The 23937-nt window shown below is 62.5% G+C and overlaps 1 protein-coding gene across 1 annotated transcript; it reads left to right on the top strand.

The window, feature by feature from the left end:
• The first annotated feature begins 1257 nt into the window (after positions 1-1257).
• ATP1A3 (ATPase Na+/K+ transporting subunit alpha 3) lies at positions 1258-22282 on the top strand. The gene is made up of 23 exons (XM_012758469.3): positions 1258-1372; positions 6739-6825; positions 6923-6982; positions 8587-8790; positions 10013-10126; positions 10237-10371; positions 11600-11717; positions 11834-12102; positions 13490-13688; positions 13765-13874; positions 13952-14086; positions 15537-15729; positions 15926-16101; positions 16182-16318; positions 16966-17116; positions 17259-17427; positions 19644-19798; positions 19883-20006; positions 20345-20490; positions 20924-21054; positions 21322-21423; positions 21753-21844; positions 22107-22282. The coding sequence occupies exons 1-23, from the start codon at positions 1367-1369 to the stop codon at positions 22133-22135; spliced, it is 3042 nt and encodes a 1013-aa protein (XP_012613923.1). The 5' UTR covers positions 1258-1366; the 3' UTR covers positions 22136-22282.
• The last annotated feature ends 1655 nt before the right edge of the window (positions 22283-23937 follow it).

Here is a 23937-nt window from a genome sequence, read left to right as displayed (position 1 = left end):
CAGAGATGCAGTACGTGATGCGTGTGTGTGGGAGGCGTGTGGGATCGTGTCACGTGACCCGTGTCTGTGAATTGTGCTGTGTATGAGTGTGCACACCTTTTTGTCTGTCATTCACGGTTAGCAAGGAATTTACACTGTGGGCCTTTGCTCATGCCCAGACACACTGGGGAGCTGTGTGCGTGAGGGTGTGTGTGGATTGTGTGATCATGCAACAGTGTCCACAAAGACTCAGGTGGCGTGGCTGGAGGCCATGAGGCCTTTGCGCTTGTGGCAGTGCTGAGAGCAGGTGTGTGTTGGTGCATGGGTTGCACAGTGTGAGTCTCTAGGTGAGATGGAGTGAGGTCGGCTGTGGCAGAGTGTGAGGTGTGAGTCTGCGATGTCGTGTTCTGAGGGTGTGTGTTAGTCTACATGGCACTTTATGACTGCGATTGTGAGTCTGTTGTGGTGCGATGGGTGTGCAAGGTGTGTGCTCTATGTGCATTTCATTCCTGTTTGTGAGTCTCTGGGTACAAACTGGTGTGTGATGGAATGTGAGTGTGACCCCGCGGTGGTGTGTCTGTCCCTCGTGTCAGGGCTATCTGGGTGACGGTCGCGTGTAGCGGGGCATTTTCTGGCCCTCCCAGATCAGTCCTAGGCTATGTTGTGTCTCATTGGACAGCTCAACCATGGGGGGGCACACAGTGAGGGGTTGTCAGGGCTCCTCCCCCCAGCACCCCTCCTCAATTCGGGGGTCTTCCTTACTCTCTTGTGTCTTTCTCCAACTTCCTCTCCTGTAGGGCCCTCCCCCTGGAAAGCACCCCGCAGTCTCCGGGGACCCTCCTGCCACACTGCAAAGCAGGGTGCTCCTCTGCGGCCCTCGCCTTACTGCGGCGGTTCACGGGGCTTCCCCCCACCCCAGTGTCACCCGCCCTCAGAGCACCCCTCTCCCTGGTGAGGGGATTTCTGGAGCTCTTTCCCTCAGCACCCCCTCCTTGGAGGCTCCACCCACACTTAGGGGGGTCTCCAGGGCTCCCATTGTGGGGGGTCTCCGGGAATCACCCCGCACCCCCTGCCCGCAGAGCTCCCCCTTCTCAGCCGCGCCGCCACTTTGCGGAGACCAGGGGGAGGACAGCTGCAGTACTGGGGGCGGGGCCGCGGGCCGTCCGTCAGCGCGGCGGCGCCCCTGATTGGCCGGCGCCGCCCCCCCCCGCGCGCGCGGGCATATGAGGAGGCGGAGGCGCGGGCCGCCGCAGCCTCTGTGCCGCGGGACCGACGGACGGACGGACTCACGCCCCGACCGAGGCGCGGGCGCTGCAGAGGCCCCAGCCCGAGCCCGCCCTGAGGCGCCCGCCCGCTCGCCCGCCCCTCTCCCCGCCGAGCCGCCAAGATGGGGGTAGGTGCTGGGGCCGGCCGGGCGCTGCATGTGTGTGACATTGTGGGGCCAATGACATTGGGTGTGCGCAGGGGGCGGGGGCTCCGGGACTCCTGTGCCCCAGGGCCGGGTCTTCCGGACCCCAGCAGCCGGCTGACCCGCCGGTCCTTGTGTTTGTGTGGCTGGCGTGAGCGTGCGCGGGGCCGCCTGGGTTGGCGGGGGCCGGCGGCGCGTGCATGTTGGCTTGGCTTTGTGCGCGGGGTCCGCGGGGGCGTGCACCGGCCCTTAGCATCTCTGCCTGACCTTGTGCTGTTGCATGTGTGCGGTCGCGTGTGTGTGTGTGTGAGCTCCTGGCCCGGTCAGGCCCTGGCAGCGGCTGTGTGACCCGGTGGTGTCTGAAAGTCTGCAGTCGTGTCTCGGTGTGTCTGAGGCTTGTGGTAGAGCGCCTGGGCTTAGCGGAGCCCCCAGCTCTCCTGGCGGGGTGGGGATAGGTCCAGGCTAGGGGATGGACACCAGATGACCTCTCTTTCTCCTTCCAGGCCTGGATGGGGGTGGCTCTGCAGTGCGTCGGGTCTGGGGGCTGTGCCCTGTGTGTGCAGCCCCTAATCTGGGGGAGCAGCCAGGGGGGCTGGGAGGACGGGGAGGAACTGGAGAGCCATGGCCAGGAGACCGACTGCACGGCTGAGGGTGTATGTGTGCAAATGTGCGGCGAGAGGAGCGTGCATGCTTGCTATGTCCTTGCCTCTGTGTCCGTGTGTCCTTGTCTGTCTGTGAGTCTCTCCAGCAGATGCCGCCTTCTCCCCTGGCTGACCACCTGACCCCTGCTGCAGCCCTGGATCCCTCCCTGTGTGTCTGGGACAGGGGTGTGGGGAGGGGGTCGGGGAGGAGGTGGGTGGGTTGGGGTAGGTGGGGTGAGGAGGCAGGGTGGAGAGGGAACATGAGGGATGGGGAGAAAGATGGCGGATAAAGGCTGATGGGCCTAGCGACTGAGGTGGGGGATGGGGCCGCAGATCCAGGGGGTGGGGTGGCTGAGGGGGATGGGAGGAGAATTGGGTTGGGGGAGGACTAGGGGAGAGAAGGGAGGAGGGGGAGTCAGTGATGGCTTTAAGGTAAGTGGAATGGAGGGAGGGAAGCCGGGGACAGATGGGGGAGAGGACAGAGGCTCACTGCCCTAGAGAAGGAAGGGCAGGGGGTTTTAGGAAAAGAAGCGGGGACAGGAGGAGAGGCGAAGCCTGCTTAGAGATGGAGGGAGAGACAGAGACACATGGAGAGACAGAAAGAAATGGGCAGAGACAGGGAGAGACACTCTGAAAGAGATGGACAGAAAGAGACATAGACATAGAGACAAAGAGGGAGACAAGCAGAAAGGCACAGAGAGATAAAGAGACACACAGATGAGATAGACATGAAGAGACATTGGGAAAAACAAAATGGGAAACTGAGGCTGAGATGATGAAGAGACACAAGGACAGCCATTTCCTATCCAGGCACAACCAAAGTCAGCCCTAATGACGGCAGGAGGAGGCAGAGGGCAAAGGGGGAGGTCGGGGAGAGATGCTCAGAGACATTGGCCACAGGTCCCTGGGGGGTGGCAAGGTGCAGAGGCTGCATGAGCTGCTGCCGGCTCAGGGAGAGGCGGATGGCACGAAAATGGCGAGGCGCTGCAGAGGCGGGCTACAGCGAGACAGGCGTGTCCCCCACCCTCGGAGGTGCTCCCGCCCCACAGTGTGCCCATCTGGGCCTCCTGCCTTGACTGGGAAAGCCTCCGCTGCCCACTCCACCAGATGGAAGCCCGCCCCCAAGGGAGTCTGGTCACGGCAAGGGCAAGCGGGAGCCATGGCTCCCCTGCCAGCGACTGCAGGTGCTGCAGCCCCTCCTCCCTCAGGCCTGGGGGTCCAGCCCCAGCCCCTCCCCCCCAAACCCAGGGGTCCAGCCCCAGCCCCTCCCCCCTCAGACCCAGGGGTCCAGCCCCAGCCCCTCCCCCCCCAGACCCAGGGGTCCGGCCCCAGCCCCTCCCCCCTCAGACCCAGGGGTCCAGCCCCAGCCCCTCCCCCCTCAGACCCAGGGGTCCAGCCCCCGCCCTCCTCCCTCAGACCCAGGGGTCCAGCCCCAGCCCCTCCCCCCTCAGACCCAGGGGTCCAGCCCCAGCCCCTCCCCCCTCAGACCCAGGGGTCCAGCCCCAGCCCCTCCCCCCCAGACCCAGGGGTCCAGCTCCAGCCCTCCCCCCTCACACCCAGGGGTCCAGCCCCAGCCCCTCCCCCCTCACACCCAGGGGTCCAGCCCCAGCCCCTCCTACCTCAGACCCAGGGGTCCATGTCCCCAGCCCCTCCTCCCTTAGACCCAGGGGTCCAGCCCCAGCCCCTCCTCCCTCAGACCCAGGGGTCCAGCCCCAGCCCCTCCCCCCCAGACCCAGGGGTCCAGCTCCAGCCCTCCCCCCTCACACCCAGGGGTCCAGCCCCAGCCCCTCCCCCCTCACACCCAGGGGTCCAGCCCCAGCCCCTCCTACCTCAGACCCAGGGGTCCAGCCCCAGCCCCTCCACCCTCAGACCCAGGGGTCCATGTCCCCAGCCCCTCCTCCCTTAGACCCAGGGGTCCAGCCCCAGCCCCTCCCCCCTCAGACCCAGGGGTCCAGCCCCAGCCCCTCCTCCCTCAGACCCAGGGGTCCAGCCCCAGCCCCTTCTCCCTCAGACCCAGGGGTCCAGCCCCAGCCCCTCCTCCCTCAGACCCAGGGGTCCAGCCCCAGCCCCTCCTCCCTCAGACCCAGGGGTCCAGCCCCAGCCCCTCCTCCCTCAGACCCAGGGGTCCAGCCCCAGCCCCTCCTCCCTCAGACCCAGGGGTCCAGCCCCAGCCCCTCCTCCCTCAGACCCAGGGGTCCAGCCCCAGCCCCTCCTCCCTCAGACCCAGGGGTCCAGCCCCAGCCCCTCCTCCCTCAGACCCAGGGGTCCAGCCCCAGCCCCTCCTCCCTCAGACCCAGGGGTCCAGCCCCAGCCCTTCTCCCTCAGACCCAGGGATCCAGCCCCAGCCCCTCCTCCCTCAGACCCGGGGTCCAGGACCCCACCCCTCCTCCCTCAGGATCCCAGCGCCCGGGCCCAGCCCCCACTTTCACAGAGACCCAAGCATCAGCTCCCAAGCCTTCCCTAAGGTTTCAGGGGTGGGCAGCTGGCTTTCTCCCCAGCTCCTGCCAGACCCCTTTGCTCCCCTCTCCTGCCTCCCTTGACATTTCTTGACCCCGTGATTTCCTTGCTTCATGTCTCCCCATCCATAGTCTACCCCATCTGTGAAGGCTGAGACCACCCTGGCACTGGGGTTGCGTGGGAGGTGGCCTCCCTGTGCCCTAGCCTCTGTGCCTCCCTGTCGGAGACTGAGACGCAGTGCTGCTGCAGGGCTGGCCCCCGGCCAAGCCTCCCTCCCACCCCGTGCCCCTCCTTGAGGCTCCCAGATCTCCAGGCTGCAGCCCCTCCCTGCGCCCCGGACTCAGCATCCGGGGCTGGGGGCAGACAGCAGGCAGCTCAGGCCTCTACAAGGTCACGAGGAGATTAGCGCTGAGCCGCGCTGAGCCGCGGATCCCAGCTTGGCCCTGGGCCCACAGGATCTGTCGGCCCTCTGCAAGCACCCGCCTCACTGCCCCCTTCCCGCCGGCCCGGACACTGCCCCGTCCTCGTCTCCCCAGGCCCCCAGACTGGGACTTCAGTCCCCCTCGCACCACGTCCAGGTCAAGCGAGGCCCCAGGGCTCCTGCCTCTTGCTCTCTGCACCCCAACCCCCACCTGGCTCCTGCCTGGCCCCCAGGGACCTACCCGCACCCACACCACACACAGGGCTACCCATGGGCCCGCACATGGGAGATCCCAGAGAGACACAGAGAGCAGATCCCAGAGAGACACAGTGAGATGGAAGGGAGAGACCAAGCTAGAAAGACAGAGGCAGAGATATCCAAGAGAGAGATAGAAGGAGACAGATATCCCAGAGAGAGATAGTAAGACAGAGACAGAGAGATCCCAGAGAGAGACAGTGAGGAGAAAAGAGGGAGAGACAGAGGTAGAGAGACAAAGACAGAGATATCCCAGAGAGAGATATAGTTGGATAGGAGATACCAGGAGAGACAGAGATAGAGAGACCTAAGAGGGAGAGACAGAGACAGAGATATCCGAGAGAGATAGTAAGAGAGAGATGGAGGAGATCCCAGAGAGAGACAATGAAGAGGAGAGAGGGAGAGACAGAGATAGACAGAGACAGAGATATCCCAGAGAGAGATACAGATATAGAGAAGATACCAGAGAGAGACAGAGATAGAGAGACCTCAGGGAGAGACAGAGATAGAGAGGAGATATCAGAGAGACAATAATAGACAGAGAGAGATAGAGATAGAGGAGAACCCGGAGAGAGACAGTGAGGAGAAGAGAGGGAGAGACAGAGATAGAGAGAGATAGCAATAGAGATAGCCTAGATAGAGACAGAGACAGAGAGGGGAAGATCCCAGAGAGAGACAGTTAGACAGAGAGACCAGCAGGTTGAAACAGGAAGGAGACAGACACCCCGAGTGTCTCCGCGAAGGAGACAGCTTGAGAAATGAAGCTAGAGACACGATGACAGAGACAGAGAGAGCAAAAGCTGGAGAGACACAGAGGCAGAAAACACTGACCCTTGGTGACAGTGTGAGAACCCAGAAGACACTGAGTCAGGCATTGAGGACCAGAGCCACAAACACAGCCAGCGCAGGGAGCGGCCGGCAACAGGCAGGGACAGATGTGCAAGACAGAGAAACAGAAGGAAGCAGAGATAGGAGAGACAAAACTGCAGAGAGACACATGCAGAGAGACCCAGGGACAAAGGAAAGAGCTGCAGAGTGACAGAGACATGACATGAGGAATGAGAAGAAGAGAGAGCAAGGGACAGAAATGGCCTTGGGGAGACAGAGAGGCAGAGATGGAGAGAGAGAGAGACATCGAAGGAAACAGAGACAAACCAGAGCAGAAAGACCTGGAGAGACAGACGGACACGGGAAGGGATGGAGAGAGACAGAGACATGAAGGGACAGACATAGGACAGGGAGGGGGAGAAAGAGACACACAGAGATATAAAGAGTCACGTTGAGAGGGAAGGAGAGAGACCCACAAAGATGGGCACAGAAACAGAGAGAGACACAGCAGAAGCCAGACAGAGACCTTCAGGGACAGAGACCCAGAGATCCACAGGGCCAGAGACCGAGGCCAGACGCCAGAGACACTGGGCAGAGACAGGGAGGCCCTGGGAGGCAGCAGAGCCCCTGGGAGGTGCGGAGCCGCAGGCCAGGAGCAGAGCCGGGGCACGGAGGGCCGGTGTCCCCCTGGAACCCCTTCTCGCCCGCAGTCCGGTCGCTCTGACAGCTATCGTGTCGCCACCTCGCAGGACAAGAAAGATGACAAGGGCTCGCCCAAGAAGAACAAGGCCAAGGAGCGCCGGGACCTGGATGACCTCAAGAAGGAAGTGGCTATGGTAAGCCCTGCCCTCGGAGCCCCAACACCCTCCCAGAGAGCCCGCCCGCCCCGACGGCCTGGGCGCTCACCTCGTCCCCTACACTCCTGTCCCTCAGACAGAGCACAAGATGTCAGTGGAAGAGGTCTGCCGGAAGTACAACACGGACTGCGTGCAGGTACGGCCTGGGGCGAGGGCGGGGGGCTGGACTCTGGGTCTGAGGGAGGAGGGGCTGGGGCTGCACCCCTGGGTCTGAGGGGGGAGGGGCTGGACCCCTGGGTCTGAGGGGGGGGGGGCTGGGGCTGTACCCCTAGGTCTGACGGGGGAGGGGCTGGGGCTGGACCCCTGAGTCTGAGGGAGGAGGGCTGGACCCCTGGGTCTGAGGGAGGAGGGGCTGGGGCTGGACCCCTGGGTCTGAGGGAGGAGGGGCTGGGGCTGGACCCCTGGGTCTGAGGGAGGAGGAGGGGCTGGGGCTGGACCCCTGGGTCTGAGGGAGGAGGAGGGGCTGGGGCTGGACCCCTGGGTCTGAGGGGGGAGGTGCTGGGGCTGGACCCCTGGGTCTGAGGGGGGAGGGGCTGGGGCTGGACCCCTGGGTCTGGGGGGGGAGGGGCTGGGGCTGGACCCCTGGGTCTGAGGGGGGAGGGGCTGGGGCTGGACCCCTGGGTCTGAGGGGGGAGGGGCTGGGGCTGGACCCCTGGGTCTGGGGGGGGAGGGGCTGGGGCTGGACCCCTGGGTCTGAGGGGGGAGGGGCTGGGGCTGGACCCCTGGGTCTGAGGGGGGAGGGGCTGGGGCTGGACCCCTGGGTCTGAGGGGGGAGGGGCTGGGGCTGGACCCCTGGGTCTGGGGGAGGAGGGGCTGGGGCTGGACCCCTGGGTCTGAGGGGGGAGGGGCTGGGGCTGGACCCCTGGGTCTGAGGGAGGAGGGGCTGGGGCTGGACCCCTGGGTCTGAGGGAGGAGGGGCTGGGGCTGGACCCCTGGGTCTGAGGGAGGAGGGGCTGGGGCTGGACCCCTGGGTCTGAGGGAGGAGGAGGGGCTGGGGCTGGACCCCTGGGTCTGAGGGGAGGAGGAGGGGCTGGGGCTGGACCCCTGGGTCTGAGGGGGGAGGTGCTGGGGCTGGACCCCTGGGTCTGAGGGGGGAGGGGCTGGGGCTGGACCCCTGGGTCTGGGGGGGGAGGGGCTGGGGCTGGACCCCTGGGTCTGAGGGGGGAGGGGCTGGGGCTGGACCCCTGGGTCTGAGGGGGGAGGGGCTGGGGCTGGACCCCTGGGTCTGGGGGGGGGAGGGGCTGGGGCTGGACCCCTGGGTCTGAGGGGGGAGGGGCTGGGGCTGGACCCCTGGGTCTGAGGGGGGAGGTGCTGGGGCTGGACCCCTGGGTCTGGGGGAGGAGGGGCTGGGGCTGGACCCCTGGGTCTGAGGGGGGAGGGGCTGGGGCTGGACCCCTGGGTCTGGGGGGGGAGGGGCTGGGGCTGGACCCCTGGGTCTGAGGGGGGAGGGGCTGGGGCTGGACCCCTGGGTCTGGGGGGAGGAGGGGCTGGGGCTGGACCCCTGGGTCTGAGGGGGGAGGGGCTGGGGCTGCACCCCTGGGTCTGGGGGAGGAGGGGCTGGGGCTGGACCCCTGGGTCTGAGGGGGGAGGGGCTGGGGCTGGACCCCTGGGTCTGAGGGGGGAGGGGCTGGGGCTGGACCCCGGGTCTGAGGCACAGGGGCTGGGATCTCCTGGATGCTGGTGAGGGCTGGCATGCTGGGGCCTCTTAGGGACGGTCTTTTATGAGTCGTCGTCGCCCAGGGTCTGACGCATAGCAAAGCCCAGGAGATCCTGGCCCGAGACGGGCCCAACGCGCTCACGCCCCCGCCCACCACCCCGGAGTGGGTCAAGTTCTGCCGCCAGCTCTTCGGGGGCTTCTCCATCCTGCTGTGGATCGGGGCCATCCTGTGCTTCCTGGCCTACGGCATCCAGGCGGGCACGGAGGACGACCCCTCTGGTGACAATGTGAGTACCCTGGACCCTGCCCTTCTCGAGGCCCTGCACATTCTGGAACACACCCGCCCCCGCTTCTCCCTGTCCCTTTAGACCTTTCAAAGCCCATTCTCCTTTCTCACCAACTTTCCCAATCACCCAGTGAGAGAATCAGATCAGGAGAGAGGAAAACTGAGGCTCAGAAAGGCCAAGTAACTTGTCCAACGTCACACAGCAGGATGTGTGAACTGGGGCTCTGACCCAAGGCTGTGTGACCTCGGTGGCCTTGGGAACAGATACCGTCAGGTGGGCATGGCCTGACAGATACCCAGAGAGTACGTGCGCTCACGTAGAGACCCAGGATCACCCACGTGCTAACACGTCAGGGCCCGTCCACCCAGGGAGGGAACACATGTGGGACATGGTCTCGACAGATCCTGTGCCCGTAAACACAGACATGCACACGGGCTACAGAGAGACCCTCGCACATGTGGGCACACGCACGTACACACACACAGAGTCGACCCAGACGGTCACCCTGGGATGCAGATTCAAACACCTCATCACACCCACAGGCAGACCGGTAGACAGACAGACACAGGGACTCACACAGCGACAAGCACACCAGAGATGCAGGTGTAACCTGGTAGTAGAGACAGGAAAGGCGAGCACAGACTGGCGGTATTCTCGGAAATTAAAACCTAAGCAGGTTGGGCACTGTGGCTCACGCCTATAGTCCCAGCACTCCGGGAGACCGAGGCAGGAGGATTGCTTGGGCTCAGGAATTCGAGACCAGCCTAAGCAAGAGTGAGACCCCCGTCTCTACTATAAATACAAGGAAATTAGCCAAACAACTAAAAATAGAAAAAATTAGCCGGGCATGGTGGCACATGTATGTAGTCCCAGCTACTTGGGGAGGCTGAGGCAGGAGGATTGCTTGAGCTGTCTGGAGGAGTTTGAGGTTGCTGTGAGCTAGGATGATGCCATGACACTCTAGCCCAGGCAACACAGTGAGACTCTGTCTCAAAAAAAAAAAAAAAGCCTAAGCAGACAGACAGACAGACACACACATACACGCAGACACACAAAGACAGACGCAGACACACAGAGCCTCCCAACCCTGAGGTCAGACACACAAGTACACACCCCCCTTGACACAAAGCTCCCTCCATAGATGCCACCAAACTCAGGGGTGGGCTGGCAGGTCGTGGCTCTGGGCAGCCCGTGACCCCGCCTCTCGCCTGTGTCCCCTCAGCTGTACCTGGGCATCGTGCTGGCGGCCGTGGTGATCATCACTGGCTGCTTCTCCTACTACCAGGAGGCCAAGAGCTCCAAGATCATGGAGTCCTTCAAAAACATGGTGCCCCAGGTGAGGGGTGCCCTGGAAGGGGCCAGATAGGGGTGGGCAGGTGGGTGGAGGCCAAGTGATGCCCAGGCAGAGGAAGGCTTGGAGATGACTCTTCTCCATCCCACCTCCAGCAAGCCCTGGTGATCCGGGAAGGTGAGAAGATGCAGGTGAACGCTGAGGAGGTTGTAGTTGGGGACTTGGTGGAGATCAAGGGTGGAGACCGAGTCCCAGCTGACCTGCGTATCATCTCGGCCCACGGCTGCAAGGTGGGTCTGGGCGTCCAGTGCCTCCTCCCTCAGACCCAGGGGTCCAGCCCCAGCCCCTCCCACCTCAGACCCAGGAGTCCAGACCCAGCCCCTCTTCCCCTAGACCCAGGGGTGCAGCCCCAGCCCCTCCTCCCTCAGACCCAGGGGTCCGGCCCCAGCCCCTCCTCCCCCAGACCCAGGGGTCCAGCCCCAGCCCCTCCCCCCTCAGACCCAGGGGTCCAGCCCAGCCCCTCCCCCCTCAGACCCAGGGGTGCAGCCCCAGTCCCTCCTCCCTCAGACCCAGGGGTCCAGCCCCAGCCCCTCCCCCCTCAGACCCAGGGGTCTAGCCCCAGCCCCTCCTCCCTCAGACCCAGGGGTCCAGCCCCAGCCCCTCCCCCCTCAGACCCAGGGGTGCAGCCCCAGTCCCTCCTCCCTCAGACCCAGGGGTGCAGCCCCAGCCCCTCCCCCCTCAGACCCAGGGGTCCAGCCCCAGCCCCTCCTCCCTCAGACCCAGGGGTGCAGCCCCAGCCCCTCCCCCCTCAGACCCAGGGGTCCAGCCCCAGCCCCTCCCCCCTCAGACCCAGGGGTCCAGCCCCAGCCCCTCCCCCCTCAGACCCAGGGGTCCAGCCCCAGCCCCTCCCCCCTCAGACCCAGGGGTCCAGCCCCAGCCCCTCCCCCTTCAGACCCAGGGGTCCAGCCCCAGCCCCTCCTCCCCCAGACCCAGGGGTGCAGCCCCAGCCCCTCCCCCCTCAGACCCAGGGGTCCAGCCCCAGCCCCTCCCCCATCAGACCCAGGGGTGCAGCCCCAGCCCCTCCCCCCTCAGACCCAGGGGTCCAGCCCCAGCCCCTCCTCCCTCAGACCCAGGGGTGCAGCCCCAGCCCCTCCTCCCTCAGACCCAGGGGTCCAGCCCCAGCCCCTCCTCCCTCAAACCCAGGGGTACAGCCCCAGCCCCTCCTCCCTCAGACCCAGGGGTCCAGCCCCAGCCCCTCCCCCCTCAGACCCAGGGGTCCAGCCCCAGCCCCCACCCCTCTGAGACCCTTGGGTACCTTAAACCTTGCTGAGCAACCTGTATCTGCCCAACCTCCAAGATTCCAGCCTCTGGCCTCCCAGCACGACTCACTCCCCTGGCCATGGTGGCTTCTAGCTGTGACCTCCAGGGACACAGGGTTCAGCCCCACTGCCCTCTGGACAGATGCCCTCTGGTCCTAGGCTATGGGCTGAGTCCTGTCTCTGCTGTACCCACCCCCAGGTGGACAACTCCTCCCTGACCGGCGAATCCGAGCCGCAGACCCGCTCTCCCGACTGCACCCACGACAACCCCCTGGAGACTCGGAACATCACTTTCTTTTCCACGAACTGCGTGGAAGGTGAGGCAGGGCGTGGAGGGGACACTCGGGGGCAGACGGAGGGCCGTGCCTCAGGGTCAGGCCCCTGGGAGCCTCCCCGAGCCCACCCCACCTCCATCCAACCCTCTGGCCCACAGGCACGGCTCGGGGTGTGGTGGTGGCCACAGGTGACCGCACTGTCATGGGCCGCATCGCCACGCTGGCGTCGGGGCTGGAGGTGGGCAAGACGCCCATCGCCATCGAGATCGAGCACTTCATCCAGCTCATCACCGGCGTGGCCGTCTTTCTGGGCGTCTCCTTCTTCATCCTGTCCCTCATTCTCGGATACACCTGGCTCGAGGCTGTCATCTTCCTCATTGGCATCATCGTGGCCAACGTCCCAGAGGGCCTCCTAGCGACTGTCACCGTAAGGCCCAGCCCCTGGGCTTGAGGGAGGCAGGGCTGGGGGCCCGCATCACAATGTCCTCGACGAGGACATCTGTACCCAGAGGACTGAGCTTCCTAGATCCTGAGTAAGGGGGACTCGCACTCAGAGGGCCTCATTAACTAAGCAAACAAACAGAAATCTTGAGAAAGATTTCTGTAAGACATAAAGAGCTAACAAGCCCATCACTTTTTAAGTTAACTTACAAAATTGAGACACACACATATATGGTGGGCACATTGGCTCAGGCCTGTAATCCCAGGTCGGGAGTTCAAGATCAGCCTGGGCAACATAGCGAGACCCCATCTCTACACAAAATTTAAAAATTAGCTGAGCTGGTGGCACACGTGCCTGGGAGTCTCAGCCACTTGGGAGGGGGAGGGGGGAGGATCTCTTGAGCTTAGGAGGTGGCGGTTACACGAGGTCATAGTGAGCTGTGATCAGGCCACTGCACTCCAGCCTTGGTGACAAAGTGAGACCATGTCTCTTAAAAAAAAAAGAAAAAACAGAAACAAAAAAAGAAGTACACACTCATGGTCAAAAGTCTGAAGAATATATGCAAGTTGAAAAATAAAATAATGGTTCCCCTCCTGGTGCCCAGCTACCACCCGTACCCCAGAAGTACATTCTCCACGCTGTGCCCCGAGAGCAGCGGGCATATGGATGACGTTGTTTTCAAGACACCTAGAAGGAACCGTCCTAGAGCGACCCTTGTGCTCCTTGCTGCTTTGGCTTAATATAGTGCAGTTTGCCACGTTCAAAGCCAGCCTGTGCCAAGAGGCTTTCCACACGCGGATGACACACACACACAATAGCCTGGAGATTCTGGGCAAACTGAACTCGCTCCTGTCAACTGCGCCCAGACTGTGTCCCCCTGAAGCCCCTCAAGCCCTTGTTCAGCCCCTACCCCCTACCCAAGGGTAACCCCTGACTTGGCTTCTAACAGCCTAGATTAGCTTTGCCCGATTCCCAAACCTCGTATTCGTGGAATAATTCGGTAGGCACTCTCATTTCCAGCTCTTTTTTGCTAAACATGTTGCTGAGCTTCATCCACGCAGGCAGCAGTGATGTATTCTTTGTCGGCGATGTATAGTATTCCATCTTTTATTCCACAATTTATCCCGCCTGCTGTCAGTGGACATCTGGGCTGTTTTCAGTTTTGGACGATGATAAATGCTGCCGTAGGAACATTCTGGTGCATGTCTTAGGGGCCACCTCTGACCCTGTTTCTTTGGTGTGTATCTGCGGGTGGCATTGCTGGGTGCTCCCCCATTCTTCCCGGCACCCCAGGATTCTCTCTGGGCTGTGGCCACTCAGCCACCCCTACCGCCAGGCTGCTGCCGGGTGACCTGCCCGCCCTGTCCTTTAGGTGTGTCTGACACTGACCGCCAAGCGCATGGCTCGGAAGAACTGCCTGGTGAAGAACCTGGAAGCTGTGGAGACCCTGGGCTCCACGTCCACCATCTGCTCGGACAAGACGGGGACCCTCACCCAGAACCGCATGACGGTGGCCCACATGTGGTTCGACAACCAGATCCATGAGGCCGACACCACTGAGGACCAGTCAGGTGAGCGGGGCCCAGGGTGGACGCCGTGGGGGCGCGGCCCCAGGGAGCCCCCAGCCCTCACACGTGCCTCCCTCAGGGACCTCGTTCGACAAGAGCTCACACACCTGGGTGGCCCTGTCCCACATCGCCGGGCTCTGCAATCGCGCTGTCTTCAAGGGTGGTCAGGACAACATCCCTGTGCTCAAGGTGGGTCCGGCTGCCGGCCTCCCCTGCCTGTGCCCGCCCCTCTGCCGCACCTGCCCTGATGGCCCCTGTCCCCGCAGAGGGATGTGGCCGGGGACGCCTCCGAGTCCGCCCTGCTCAAGTGCATCGAGCTGTCCTCGGGCTCCGTGAAGCTGATGCGTGAACGCAACAAGAAAGTGGCCGAGATTCCCTTTAACTCCACTAACAAATACCAGGTACGCTGGGCTTCTGGGAGAGCTGGGCTGGGCCTCAGTTTCCCTAGGACGCCTGTAAAACAATCACCTCTGCCCCACTGCCCTCCTGCTTTGGGCAAGTTACTAATCTCAGAGCCTCAGTTTCCCCATCTGTAGAACGGGAATAATGATATCCATCAAGGGTGGGGAAAGCGACAGGGAGAACCCAAGAGCGAGAGCGAGAGGCAGAGGAGCAAAGATATTCCTGCGGCACAGGGTGGGAACCAGCCAGAGAGCTTGGGGGCAGCAGCTTTCATTCATTCAGCAGAGTTGGTTTTGAGTAGCCGCCGCATGTCCTGGGAGACACACAGCAGTGAGCGAAAGAGCGAGTCCCTCCTCTCTGGAGCTCATACTCTGGTTCCAGAAGACAGATAAAGACAGAGGCAGGAGGAGATCTGCACAGTTGGTCCTGACGCAGGAGCCGTTGACTTGTCTGAACAACGGCCAGACGGGCAGCAGGGAGCCAGGGAGTGTGGCAGGCAGATGCTGGGCCGGATCCCAGAGCCCGCTGGGCTCCCTGGGCCACAGAGAGGACTTGGCAGCCACTCCAAAGGGGACACAAGCACCGAGAGGGCTCCAAGCAGAGGACAGACAGGAGTTAACACACATGTTTTCAAATAGTTTTATTAAGATATAATTCTCACACCACAGACCGTCCGTTTAAAGCGTGTAACTCTGTAGTCTTCGTGTACTCAGATGCAGGCAACCATCTATACAGTTTCAGAGCATTTTTGTCACCTCGAAAAAGAAACCACACACCCTTAGCTGTCACCCGCCCCCTCTTCCTCCCGTACTCCCAGCCCTGAGCAACCACTAACCTACTTTCTGTCTCTGCGGATTCTCCTGTTCTGGACACTTCGTAAAAACGGAATCATACGACATGTGGCCTTTTGTGACTGGCTCGGTTCACTGAGCGTAATGTCGCCAAGGCCCGTCCCTGCCGTAGCGAGTATCAGTTTCGTCCCTTTTTTTTTTTTTTTTTGGCCGAATAATACTCCACGGTGTGGCTCTGCACACGTGGTTTTCCAAACTGGCTGCCCCCTTTCCACGGACTCACACTTTTTAAAGGCTCCTTCCGGCTGCCGTGGGGTGGGGACGTCAGCGTGTGAGGGATGGCAGGGCTGGACGGGGGCGAGGGGCAGGGAGGGGAGAAGAGGCCAGATTCTGGGTGTATTTCAGAGGTTGATGATGGGTCAGAGAGGACGGGGCGCGGCCAAGAGAGAGAGGCACGTGACCGAGGGACAGCTGAGTTTTGCGGAGGACACAGAGGGACAGAAATGTCTGTGAGAGGGACGGAAAGGGGTAGGGACGAGCAGAGATCTCTGTGAGGGAGTCTGAGAAACAGGTGGAGATCGCTCTTGGGCAGAGAGACGTGGGCAGCGCCGTGCCCCAGCCAGGCGCACGCAGGTGACCTCCGGGGCTCTGTCCGCAGCTCTCCATCCACGAGACCGAGGACCCCAACGACAACCGGTACCTGCTGGTGATGAAGGGCGCCCCCGAGCGCATCCTGGACCGCTGCTCCACCATCCTGCTGCAGGGCAAGGAGCAGCCGCTGGACGAGGAGATGAAGGAGGCCTTCCAGAACGCGTACCTCGAGCTGGGCGGCCTGGGCGAGCGCGTGCTTGGTACGCACGGCGGGCGGGGGGGGGCCGCGGAGGGCCAGGAGGGGTGCCCAGAGCCGGGCTCAGAGCGCACTGCGAATGAATGAATGAATGAACGAACGAACGAACGAGACGGGAGGCATCCCCAGGACATGAATGTTGACCCACCGTCTGGAGACGCTTGTCCAGGAGCCCCACGCCCGCCCTGTCCCCGCTGCAGGATTCTGCCACTATTACCTGCCGGAGGAGCAGTTCCCCAAGGGCTTCGCCTTCGACTGCGACGACGTGAACTTCACCACGGACAACCTCTGCTTCGTGGGCCTCATGTCCATGATCGACCCGCCGCGGGCGGCCGTCCCTGACGCCGTGGGCAAGTGCCGCAGCGCAGGCATCAAGGTGTGGCCGGGGTGGCCGGGGAGGCGGGGCCAGGGCCTGGGGGGGGACGACGCAGGGTCCCTAAAGAACAACGCCCACAGGTCATCATGGTCACGGGCGATCACCCCATCACAGCCAAGGCCATCGCCAAGGGCGTGGGCATCATCTCCGAGGGCAACGAGACCGTGGAGGACATCGCCGCCCGGCTCAACATCCCCGTCAGCCAGGTCAACCCCCGGTGAGCCGCCGCCCCGCCCGGGCCCTGGATCCACGGAGCCATCACGGGGCTCACACGGGGGTCCACCTCTGTCCAGCCTCCCCGGGCACTGCCCATCCCCGTCCTTCCTGGGGCCCCCTCTGTGCGCTCCGGCCCGGGGTCCCAGTCCTCCCCCCTGCCCTGGGTGGGCAGCCTGTGTCGCAGCCACAGGGCTCAGCCAGGTATGGGTTTGCATCCCAGCTTTGCCACGCACGCGCTGTGTCATTTAGTATCCCTGAGCCTCAGTTTCCCTATCTCTAAAATGGGCTACTATTAATAATAATTCCTATCTCAAAGGATTCAGTGAAATCCCGTATTTCTCTGCATCTCTCTCTCTTTTCCTGTCCGTCTTTGTCTCTCCCTTTCTCTGTTTGCTGTTCTGACATCCTCAGCGTTCCCGTCCGCGTGCCTGCCTCTGTGTGTCTCCCTTCCTGTTTGTCTATATGTCTCTGTTCCTGCAAACCCACTGTCCCACGGGCTTCCTGAGGTCCGTCCTCCCTCCCTGCTGCTGCAGCCCCCCCTCCCGGGCCTGGGCCTCTGGCTCCCCCGTCTGTCTCTGTCCCTCCGGCTTCGCTGCTCCGCTGCTCACACCCCCTGACCTCGGCCACCGCCCTGTCTGCTCTTCCCAGGGACGCCAAGGCCTGCGTGATCCACGGCACCGACCTCAAGGACTTCACCTCCGAGCAGATCGACGAGATCCTGCAGAACCACACTGAGATCGTCTTTGCCCGCACATCCCCGCAGCAGAAGCTCATCATTGTGGAGGGCTGCCAGCGGCAGGTGGGCTGGGCCGGCCCCGCAGAGGAGGGGCCCAGACTCTCCACTCCTGGGTCCTACTGAGGAGCAAGGGGGGCCCCTGGCTCTGAGGGAGGGGGGCTGGGGCTTGGCCTCTGGGTGCCATCCTCACCCTCTGTCCCTCCAGGGCGCAATCGTGGCCGTGACCGGGGACGGTGTGAACGACTCCCCCGCTCTGAAGAAGGCTGACATCGGCGTGGCCATGGGCATCGCCGGCTCCGACGTCTCCAAGCAGGCAGCGGACATGATTCTGCTAGATGACAACTTTGCCTCCATCGTCACGGGTGTGGAGGAGGGTGAGTTGGCCAGGGGTGGCCCTGGAGCCCGAGGGTCACTGCAGGAGCCCCGAGCGAGGTGAGGGGACAGGTCAGGGTTGCGGCAGGATGGTGGGGGAGACCACAGCGCCCCAGGGCCACGGTGGGGCTTGAGCCTGTCCTTTTCTGTCTTCCTCCCCCATGTGGTCAGAGCTCCCTGGGGGCAGGGCCAGGCTGACGCCTTTCTAGGTCCCCAAGCTGCAGATCCTGGGGGAGGCCTCAGGGGGCCCCTCACTCGCTTCCCAGCGTGGACAGGGAAGGCTGAGCTGGGTTAGGGGCCCGGCTGGGATTTCCACAGAGAGCAGTGCCAGGGACAGGGGACGCAGGCAGGAGACACCGCACAGGGCTGGTGCTGGGGTGCGGGCCCGGAGCCCCGCAGGACGGGCAGAGCACCCCCAGACCAGGCCGCAGAGACGCTGGTCCACATTCAATTTTATTCTGATCATCAAAGTAACTCACGATAATTACAGGCCATACAGAAAAGCATTAAGGAAAACACTGGAATCGCCCATAACCTCACCATCCATAAATAATTGCTGTTCATGCCCTGGTGTGTTTTCTTCTAATTTCTCTCTCCCACTTGAAATGTACTAGAGTAAGAAATAGTTCACGTCAAGTGGTAAAGCTGAGCCCAAAGTGACAAATTCAATGCCCTTGGCCCTTGTCTCCTGTGTCCCAGAGGAAGCCACGGTTAACACTTTCTTGCCCATGACACACCTTCTCTGCATACGCAGCGCACACGCTCCTTCCAAACCCGGCGCGTGCGAGGTGCAGGGTGCTCGGGCAGCGGCGGGCCGAGCAGAGCAGACTCGGGGTGGGAGGAGACAGCCTTAAACGCATCAACAAACAGAGAGACACTTAATCACACACTGTGATCTGTGCAGAGGAGAAAACAGCTGGCGGGCTGGGATAGGCACTAACAGGACAGGGAGGACAAGGAAGGCCCAGACAGGGTGGACAAGGAAGGCGTCTGCAAAGTGGGGAGGAAAAAGGTTTAACTTTTTTTTTTTTTAATTCTTTTTTTTTTTTTCGGCATATTATGGGGGTACAGATTTTAAGGTTTCAATAAATGCCCTTTCCCCCAAGGTTTAACTTCCATTGGGGGAATCGCAGGCAGGTCCAAGGGCAGAGTGACGAGCCCCGCCCTGCGCCCCAGTGGCAGCTGGGATTGGCTCCTGCCCCGCCTTGGTTCTTGCCCGCCCCCTGCCCCCCACGCGGGACATGCTGCCGCACATGGAAGCTGTCGCTTCACCCATAACTATTTTAGGATGAGAAAGATCTAGTCTGGGATAGCAGCCACCGCGGGGAGGCAGAGCACCAGGAGGGAGCACCCAGGTCTTCTTGTGACACCGTGGGCAGTCCTTTGTTCCCTCCTAGCTCGGGGGCGACCCCCAGCTGGTGGGGAAGGCGGATAGTTTGTAGTGTATAGTTTACACTATGCACACTGTACTGGCCCAGTTTTTATTGAGAGAGAACATTATAACATACAGCAGTGGGTCGGGCAGGCAGCTTGATGAATTTTTACGCGTGTGCACGCCCATGCACGCGCCAGACCCCAGTCACGACAGAGAACGTTCCCAGCCCCCATTCGGGTTTTGTCTGGTCCCCTCCCAGCCTGTCTCCCCCTCCCAGAAGTAACCAGCACCCTGGCTTCTGCGCCAGAGATTAGAGTCGACCCTCATCTGGGTGGAAGCTAGTGGTGTGAACACGCTTGTGTCTGGCTTAACCCGGCATCTGCAACTGGGCCGTGGAATTGGCCGTGTGTCCGTAGCCTGTCCCTTTTCCTTGCTGAGTAGTATTCCACTGTGTGCAGGTACCTCAGTTTACTCGTCCCTCACCTGCTGTGGACGTTGGCCTTGGCTCTGGGTTTTGGCTTTTATAATAGGGATCGTGTCACGGTGAACATTCCTGCACTTGCTTCTTGGCGGACACAAGCACTCATCTCTCTTGGGGACAAGCCTGGGGTGGGATTGCTGCGTCGATGGTGCAGGGGAAATGTTTAATAGAAACTCCCAAACCATCCTGCAAAAGTGGCTGCATTTCAAGACTGTTCGAGCAGAGGCGACGCAGTCAGATGTCTGGGTTGGGGGGCACAGGTGTGAGCGGGATTAGGAAGGATGGTGACTGGGCAGGGGAGGGGCGGAGGGAATGGGGCTCCCTGGGTGGGCACCCGAGCTCGGAGCCCGCGCCCGCTGCAGGCCGCCTGATCTTCGACAACCTGAAGAAGTCCATCGCCTACACCCTGACCAGCAACATCCCCGAGATCACGCCCTTCCTGCTGTTCATCATGGCCAACATCCCGCTGCCCCTGGGCACCATCACCATCCTCTGCATCGACCTGGGCACCGACATGGTGAGCCCCGCAGCCACCCCGGCCCTGGGAGGGCAGGGTCCTCCCTCCCCTCCCCTCCCGGCTCACCTGGCCTCTCCCGCCCAGGTCCCCGCCATCTCCTTGGCCTACGAGGCTGCTGAGAGTGACATCATGAAGCGACAGCCCAGGAACCCGCGCACGGACAAGCTGGTCAATGAGAGGCTCATCAGCATGGCCTACGGGCAGATCGGTGAGGGGCTGGGGGGGTCGCTCCAGCCCCGGGGCCCCCTCAGACTCAAGCCTGGGTCCCCCAGGATGTCCTGGTGCTCAGGTGGCCTGGGTCACATGGGAGAGGGGCTCCAGGTTACCCATCTGTGAGAGCCCCTCCCCGAGCTCCGACCCGGGTGGCGCATTCAGGGGCTCAGCGCCAGGAAGGACCCTCAGGCTGCCTCTGGGCTCCCGTCTCCAGACGGCAGGGCTTGGTGGCTGCGCCTCTCTGTGGGGGTCGCAGGGGGTCCCCCAAGTACGCTGGGTTGGCCGCCGGCTCCCGCCTGAGCCTCTCCTCGTCTCCCCTCCCTCCTCCCCCAGGAATGATCCAGGCTCTCGGTGGCTTCTTTTCCTACTTTGTCATCCTAGCGGAAAATGGCTTCTTGCCCAGCAACCTTGTGGGCATCCGGCTGAACTGGGACGACCGTACCGTCAACGACCTGGAGGACAGTTACGGGCAGCAGTGGGTGAGTGGGGCCGGGCACCACAGCGTCACGGGGGCCTCCAAGTCAGTGTCCCCGCCCACCACAGGGGCCTGGGTGAGCTGTCCCAGCCAGCGTGGCCCCTCTGCCCCGGGGGCAGCAGCGAGACCCTCGAAGGGTTCATGGGCCCCCTGGTGCTCTGGGCGCTCTGCCCCACCAGGCCTCCTTCCCGCTTTTCTGTCGCTTCAAAGCCCAGCCACCATCTGTCCTCCTGGGGGGGCCACGGGGTCCTCATCCTCTTCCCTGGCCCTGTTGACCTTCCTCCTTCCTTGCACTCTTCCTTCAGGCTGTGAGCCTGAAGAAGGGAGATACCCCTGGGGCCCTGGGGACCCTGTGCAAGTCGCGGGGTGGACAAAGAGCATCGGTGGCGGGGTGGCGGGTGGGGCTGACCGACAGCCTGTGCCCATGTCACCCGCAGACGTATGAGCAGAGGAAGGTGGTGGAGTTCACGTGCCACACGGCCTTCTTCGTGAGCATAGTGGTCGTGCAGTGGGCCGATCTGATCATCTGCAAGACCCGGAGGAACTCGGTCTTCCAGCAGGGCATGAAGTGAGGGCCGGTGGCTGTCTGTCCTGTCCGTGTGTCTGTGTCCGTCCCTGTCCCTCCATCTTTCCATCTTTGTCTTTCTGCTTTGCCATTGCTCTCCCTGTCCCTGGGTCTGCCTCGCATCTTGGTGTTCCTGTCACTCTCTGTGTGCGCGCTGCTGTCTCTGTCTCTGTGGGCCTCCGCGTGTGTCTCTGGGTGCCTGTGTCTCTGTCCCTGCGGAGCGGAGCGGGGGGCTCTCTGGGCCCAGCCCTGCCTCTCCTGTGCCTGTAGGAACAAGATCTTGATCTTCGGGCTGTTTGAGGAGACGGCCCTGGCTGCCTTCCTGTCCTACTGCCCCGGCATGGACGTGGCCCTCCGCATGTACCCTCTCAAGTGAGTGTCCTCCTGTCCCCTGCCCTGGGAAGGAAAAAAGGAGACTTCCCCATGGGACATCCTCACAGGCCCTGCCACCGCCCGTCTCAGCCTGGACCCAGCCCGCCTCTCCTGGGCTCCCTCTGGAGGCCCCGCGCTGTGTGCGCCATTGCAGTCCCTGTTCTGAGGCCACCGAGCCTCCCACACGGGTGGGCCTCACGCTGGGCTGCTCTTCAGGCCCAGACCCCAGCCAGGGCCCGGCACCCCTCGCCTGTGCGCGGAGGATGCTGGGGACGGCCCGTGCCCCCACAGGGCCCCACGCTCACGCCCTCCCCTCTCCCCCTCTGCAGGCCCAGCTGGTGGTTCTGTGCCTTCCCCTACAGTTTCCTCATCTTCGTCTACGATGAAATCCGCAAACTCATCCTGCGCAGGAACCCCGGGGGTGAGGGGGCTGGGCGGGCAGAGGGCGCAGGGCGCCCAGGCAGGCGGGCAGCGGGGAGGCGCGTGCACGGCCCCCTTCTGGCTGTCCTTCCTTGCCCTTCCCACCTCTCTCCCTGCCTCTCCCGCCTCCTCTCGGCCTCTCCCGCGTCTCTGTCCCTCCGGTTTCCCGTGACCTCCTTCCCTGGCCCCGCTCTGGCGTCTGCTGCTCTCTGGGCCTGTCTGTCCATCTCTCACTCGGCCTCTTTCCTTCCTTGTCTCTCCAGGTTGGGTGGAGAAAGAAACCTACTACTGACCTCAACCCACACATTGCCGGCTCTGCCCCAGCCCAAGCCCAGGACAGTCCCCTCCAGTGCCCCCCTTTTGTATTCTGGGGGCAGGGGCCCTCTCCCCCCACGGCTGTACCTTGGCCCCCCCTCCCCTCCCCTGCCACTCCCCTCTGGCTGGCTTCTCCCCTGCCCCCCCTTTTCTGTCTGTCTCTCTCTCTCCCCCCCTTCCCCCCAGTCACCTCCCTGGGTTCTTTTTTACTCCCCACCACCCCCGGCTGATGCCATCTCTGGTTCTGGACAATTATCAAATATATCAGCGGGAGAGAAGCGTGCGTGTGTTGTGCTTGCTGTCTGGACGGGGCTGCGGGCGGGATGGTGTCCCCTCTGCTGTCACTCGCTGCTGCCGGCCATACGCAGCCCTGGGAGGCATGGCCTCTCTGAGTCATCGAATCTCGGAGTAATAGGCTCCACTTTGTTAGAGCAGCCTGAATCCACCAGGCGATGGGACTGTGGAGTCAGAACGGGGAGAGGAAGAGACCCCGGCAGACCGGGGACCCTGTCATGTTGGGGTAGGACCCAGGGGGTGATGCCGGTGATCCTCTGAGTGCCCACTACATGCCCTGCCCCCTTCTGAGCACTCGGTGTCTATTAGCCCATTTAACCCTCACAACCTGTGGATTAAATGTGCACAGAGAGGGGAAGTGACTTGCTCAAAGTCACACAGCGAGGAGAGAAATCTAGGATTTGAACCAAGGCTGTCTGAGCTCTAGGTCACTGTGCCAGTCTCTCCCTTTCTATCGAGATGAACTTTCATACACCGAAGTGCACAAATCTTAAGGGTACAGCTCAACGATTTAAAAAATTACACCCATGTAGCCACCACCGCGATCAAAGTATAGAGCCTTTCCCTCCACCCAGAAAATTGCCTCGGGCCTCCTTCCAGTTGCCCCCACCCCCAGGGACAGCCACCAATCTGATCTGTCACCACACGATAGTGGCGCCTGTTCTTGATATAAATCAAACCTCACAGCACGTGTGTCTGTGTCGGGCTCCCTGTCCCCCACGTTGCGTCAGAGAGTCACCCACGCTGTCACAGGTGCGGGCAGCCCGCTCCTTCCACCGCTGTGTGGTGCTCTGTCGTGCGGCGGTCACACAGTTCCTTTATCCGTTCTCCTGTTGAGGGACGTTTGGGCTTCCAGTTCGGGGGCTGTTACAACTGGTGCTACCAGGCATAGGAACTTTCCAGGCATGTCTTTCGATGACACGTACACGCACTCTGCTGGGTACATTCGTGCCTAGGAGCGGAGTTGCTGGATTGGATCATGGGACGGACTGTATTTAGCTCTCATGGGAACTGCCAGACCCTTTCCACAGCGCTGTGTGCTTTTGCATGTAATAGCATATGGATGTTCCAGTTGCTCCACATCCTTGCACCCCTAGGTATGGTCAGTCCTTTTCATTTTAGCCATTCTGGCTGGGCAGCTCGACCACGTCCCGGAAGGCAGCCTGTCTCAGGCAGCCCAGAGATGCGTGTCAGAGCAGGGGCCGGGGCCGGAGCCGGGCCCGCCCGCCCCTCGGTGCGGCTGTCCGGGACGCTGAGCGTGCACGTGAGTGTGGTGGGCGTGCGAGCGTGAGCACACACCGACATGCAAGACAATGGTGAAGGAGAAGCTCTCGAATCGGAGGGGGAAGCAGCCAGGAGGCAGGGGCCGTGCGCGCCAGGCACCTCTCACGCCCCCAGGGCGGAGCCGGGTCCTGGTAGGGGCTGCATGAGCCCGGGCCTCTCCGAGGGAGCCTGTGGACACTGCTTAACTCACCTGGTGCAGGC

The sequence above is a fragment of the Microcebus murinus genome, chromosome 16 (assembly GCF_040939455.1).
Source record: "Microcebus murinus isolate Inina chromosome 16, M.murinus_Inina_mat1.0, whole genome shotgun sequence".
NCBI classification, from domain to species: domain Eukaryota; kingdom Metazoa; phylum Chordata; class Mammalia; order Primates; family Cheirogaleidae; genus Microcebus; species Microcebus murinus.
The sequence above is the reverse complement of the archived record's forward strand: the minus strand, read 5'-3'. Positions and strand labels throughout refer to the sequence as shown.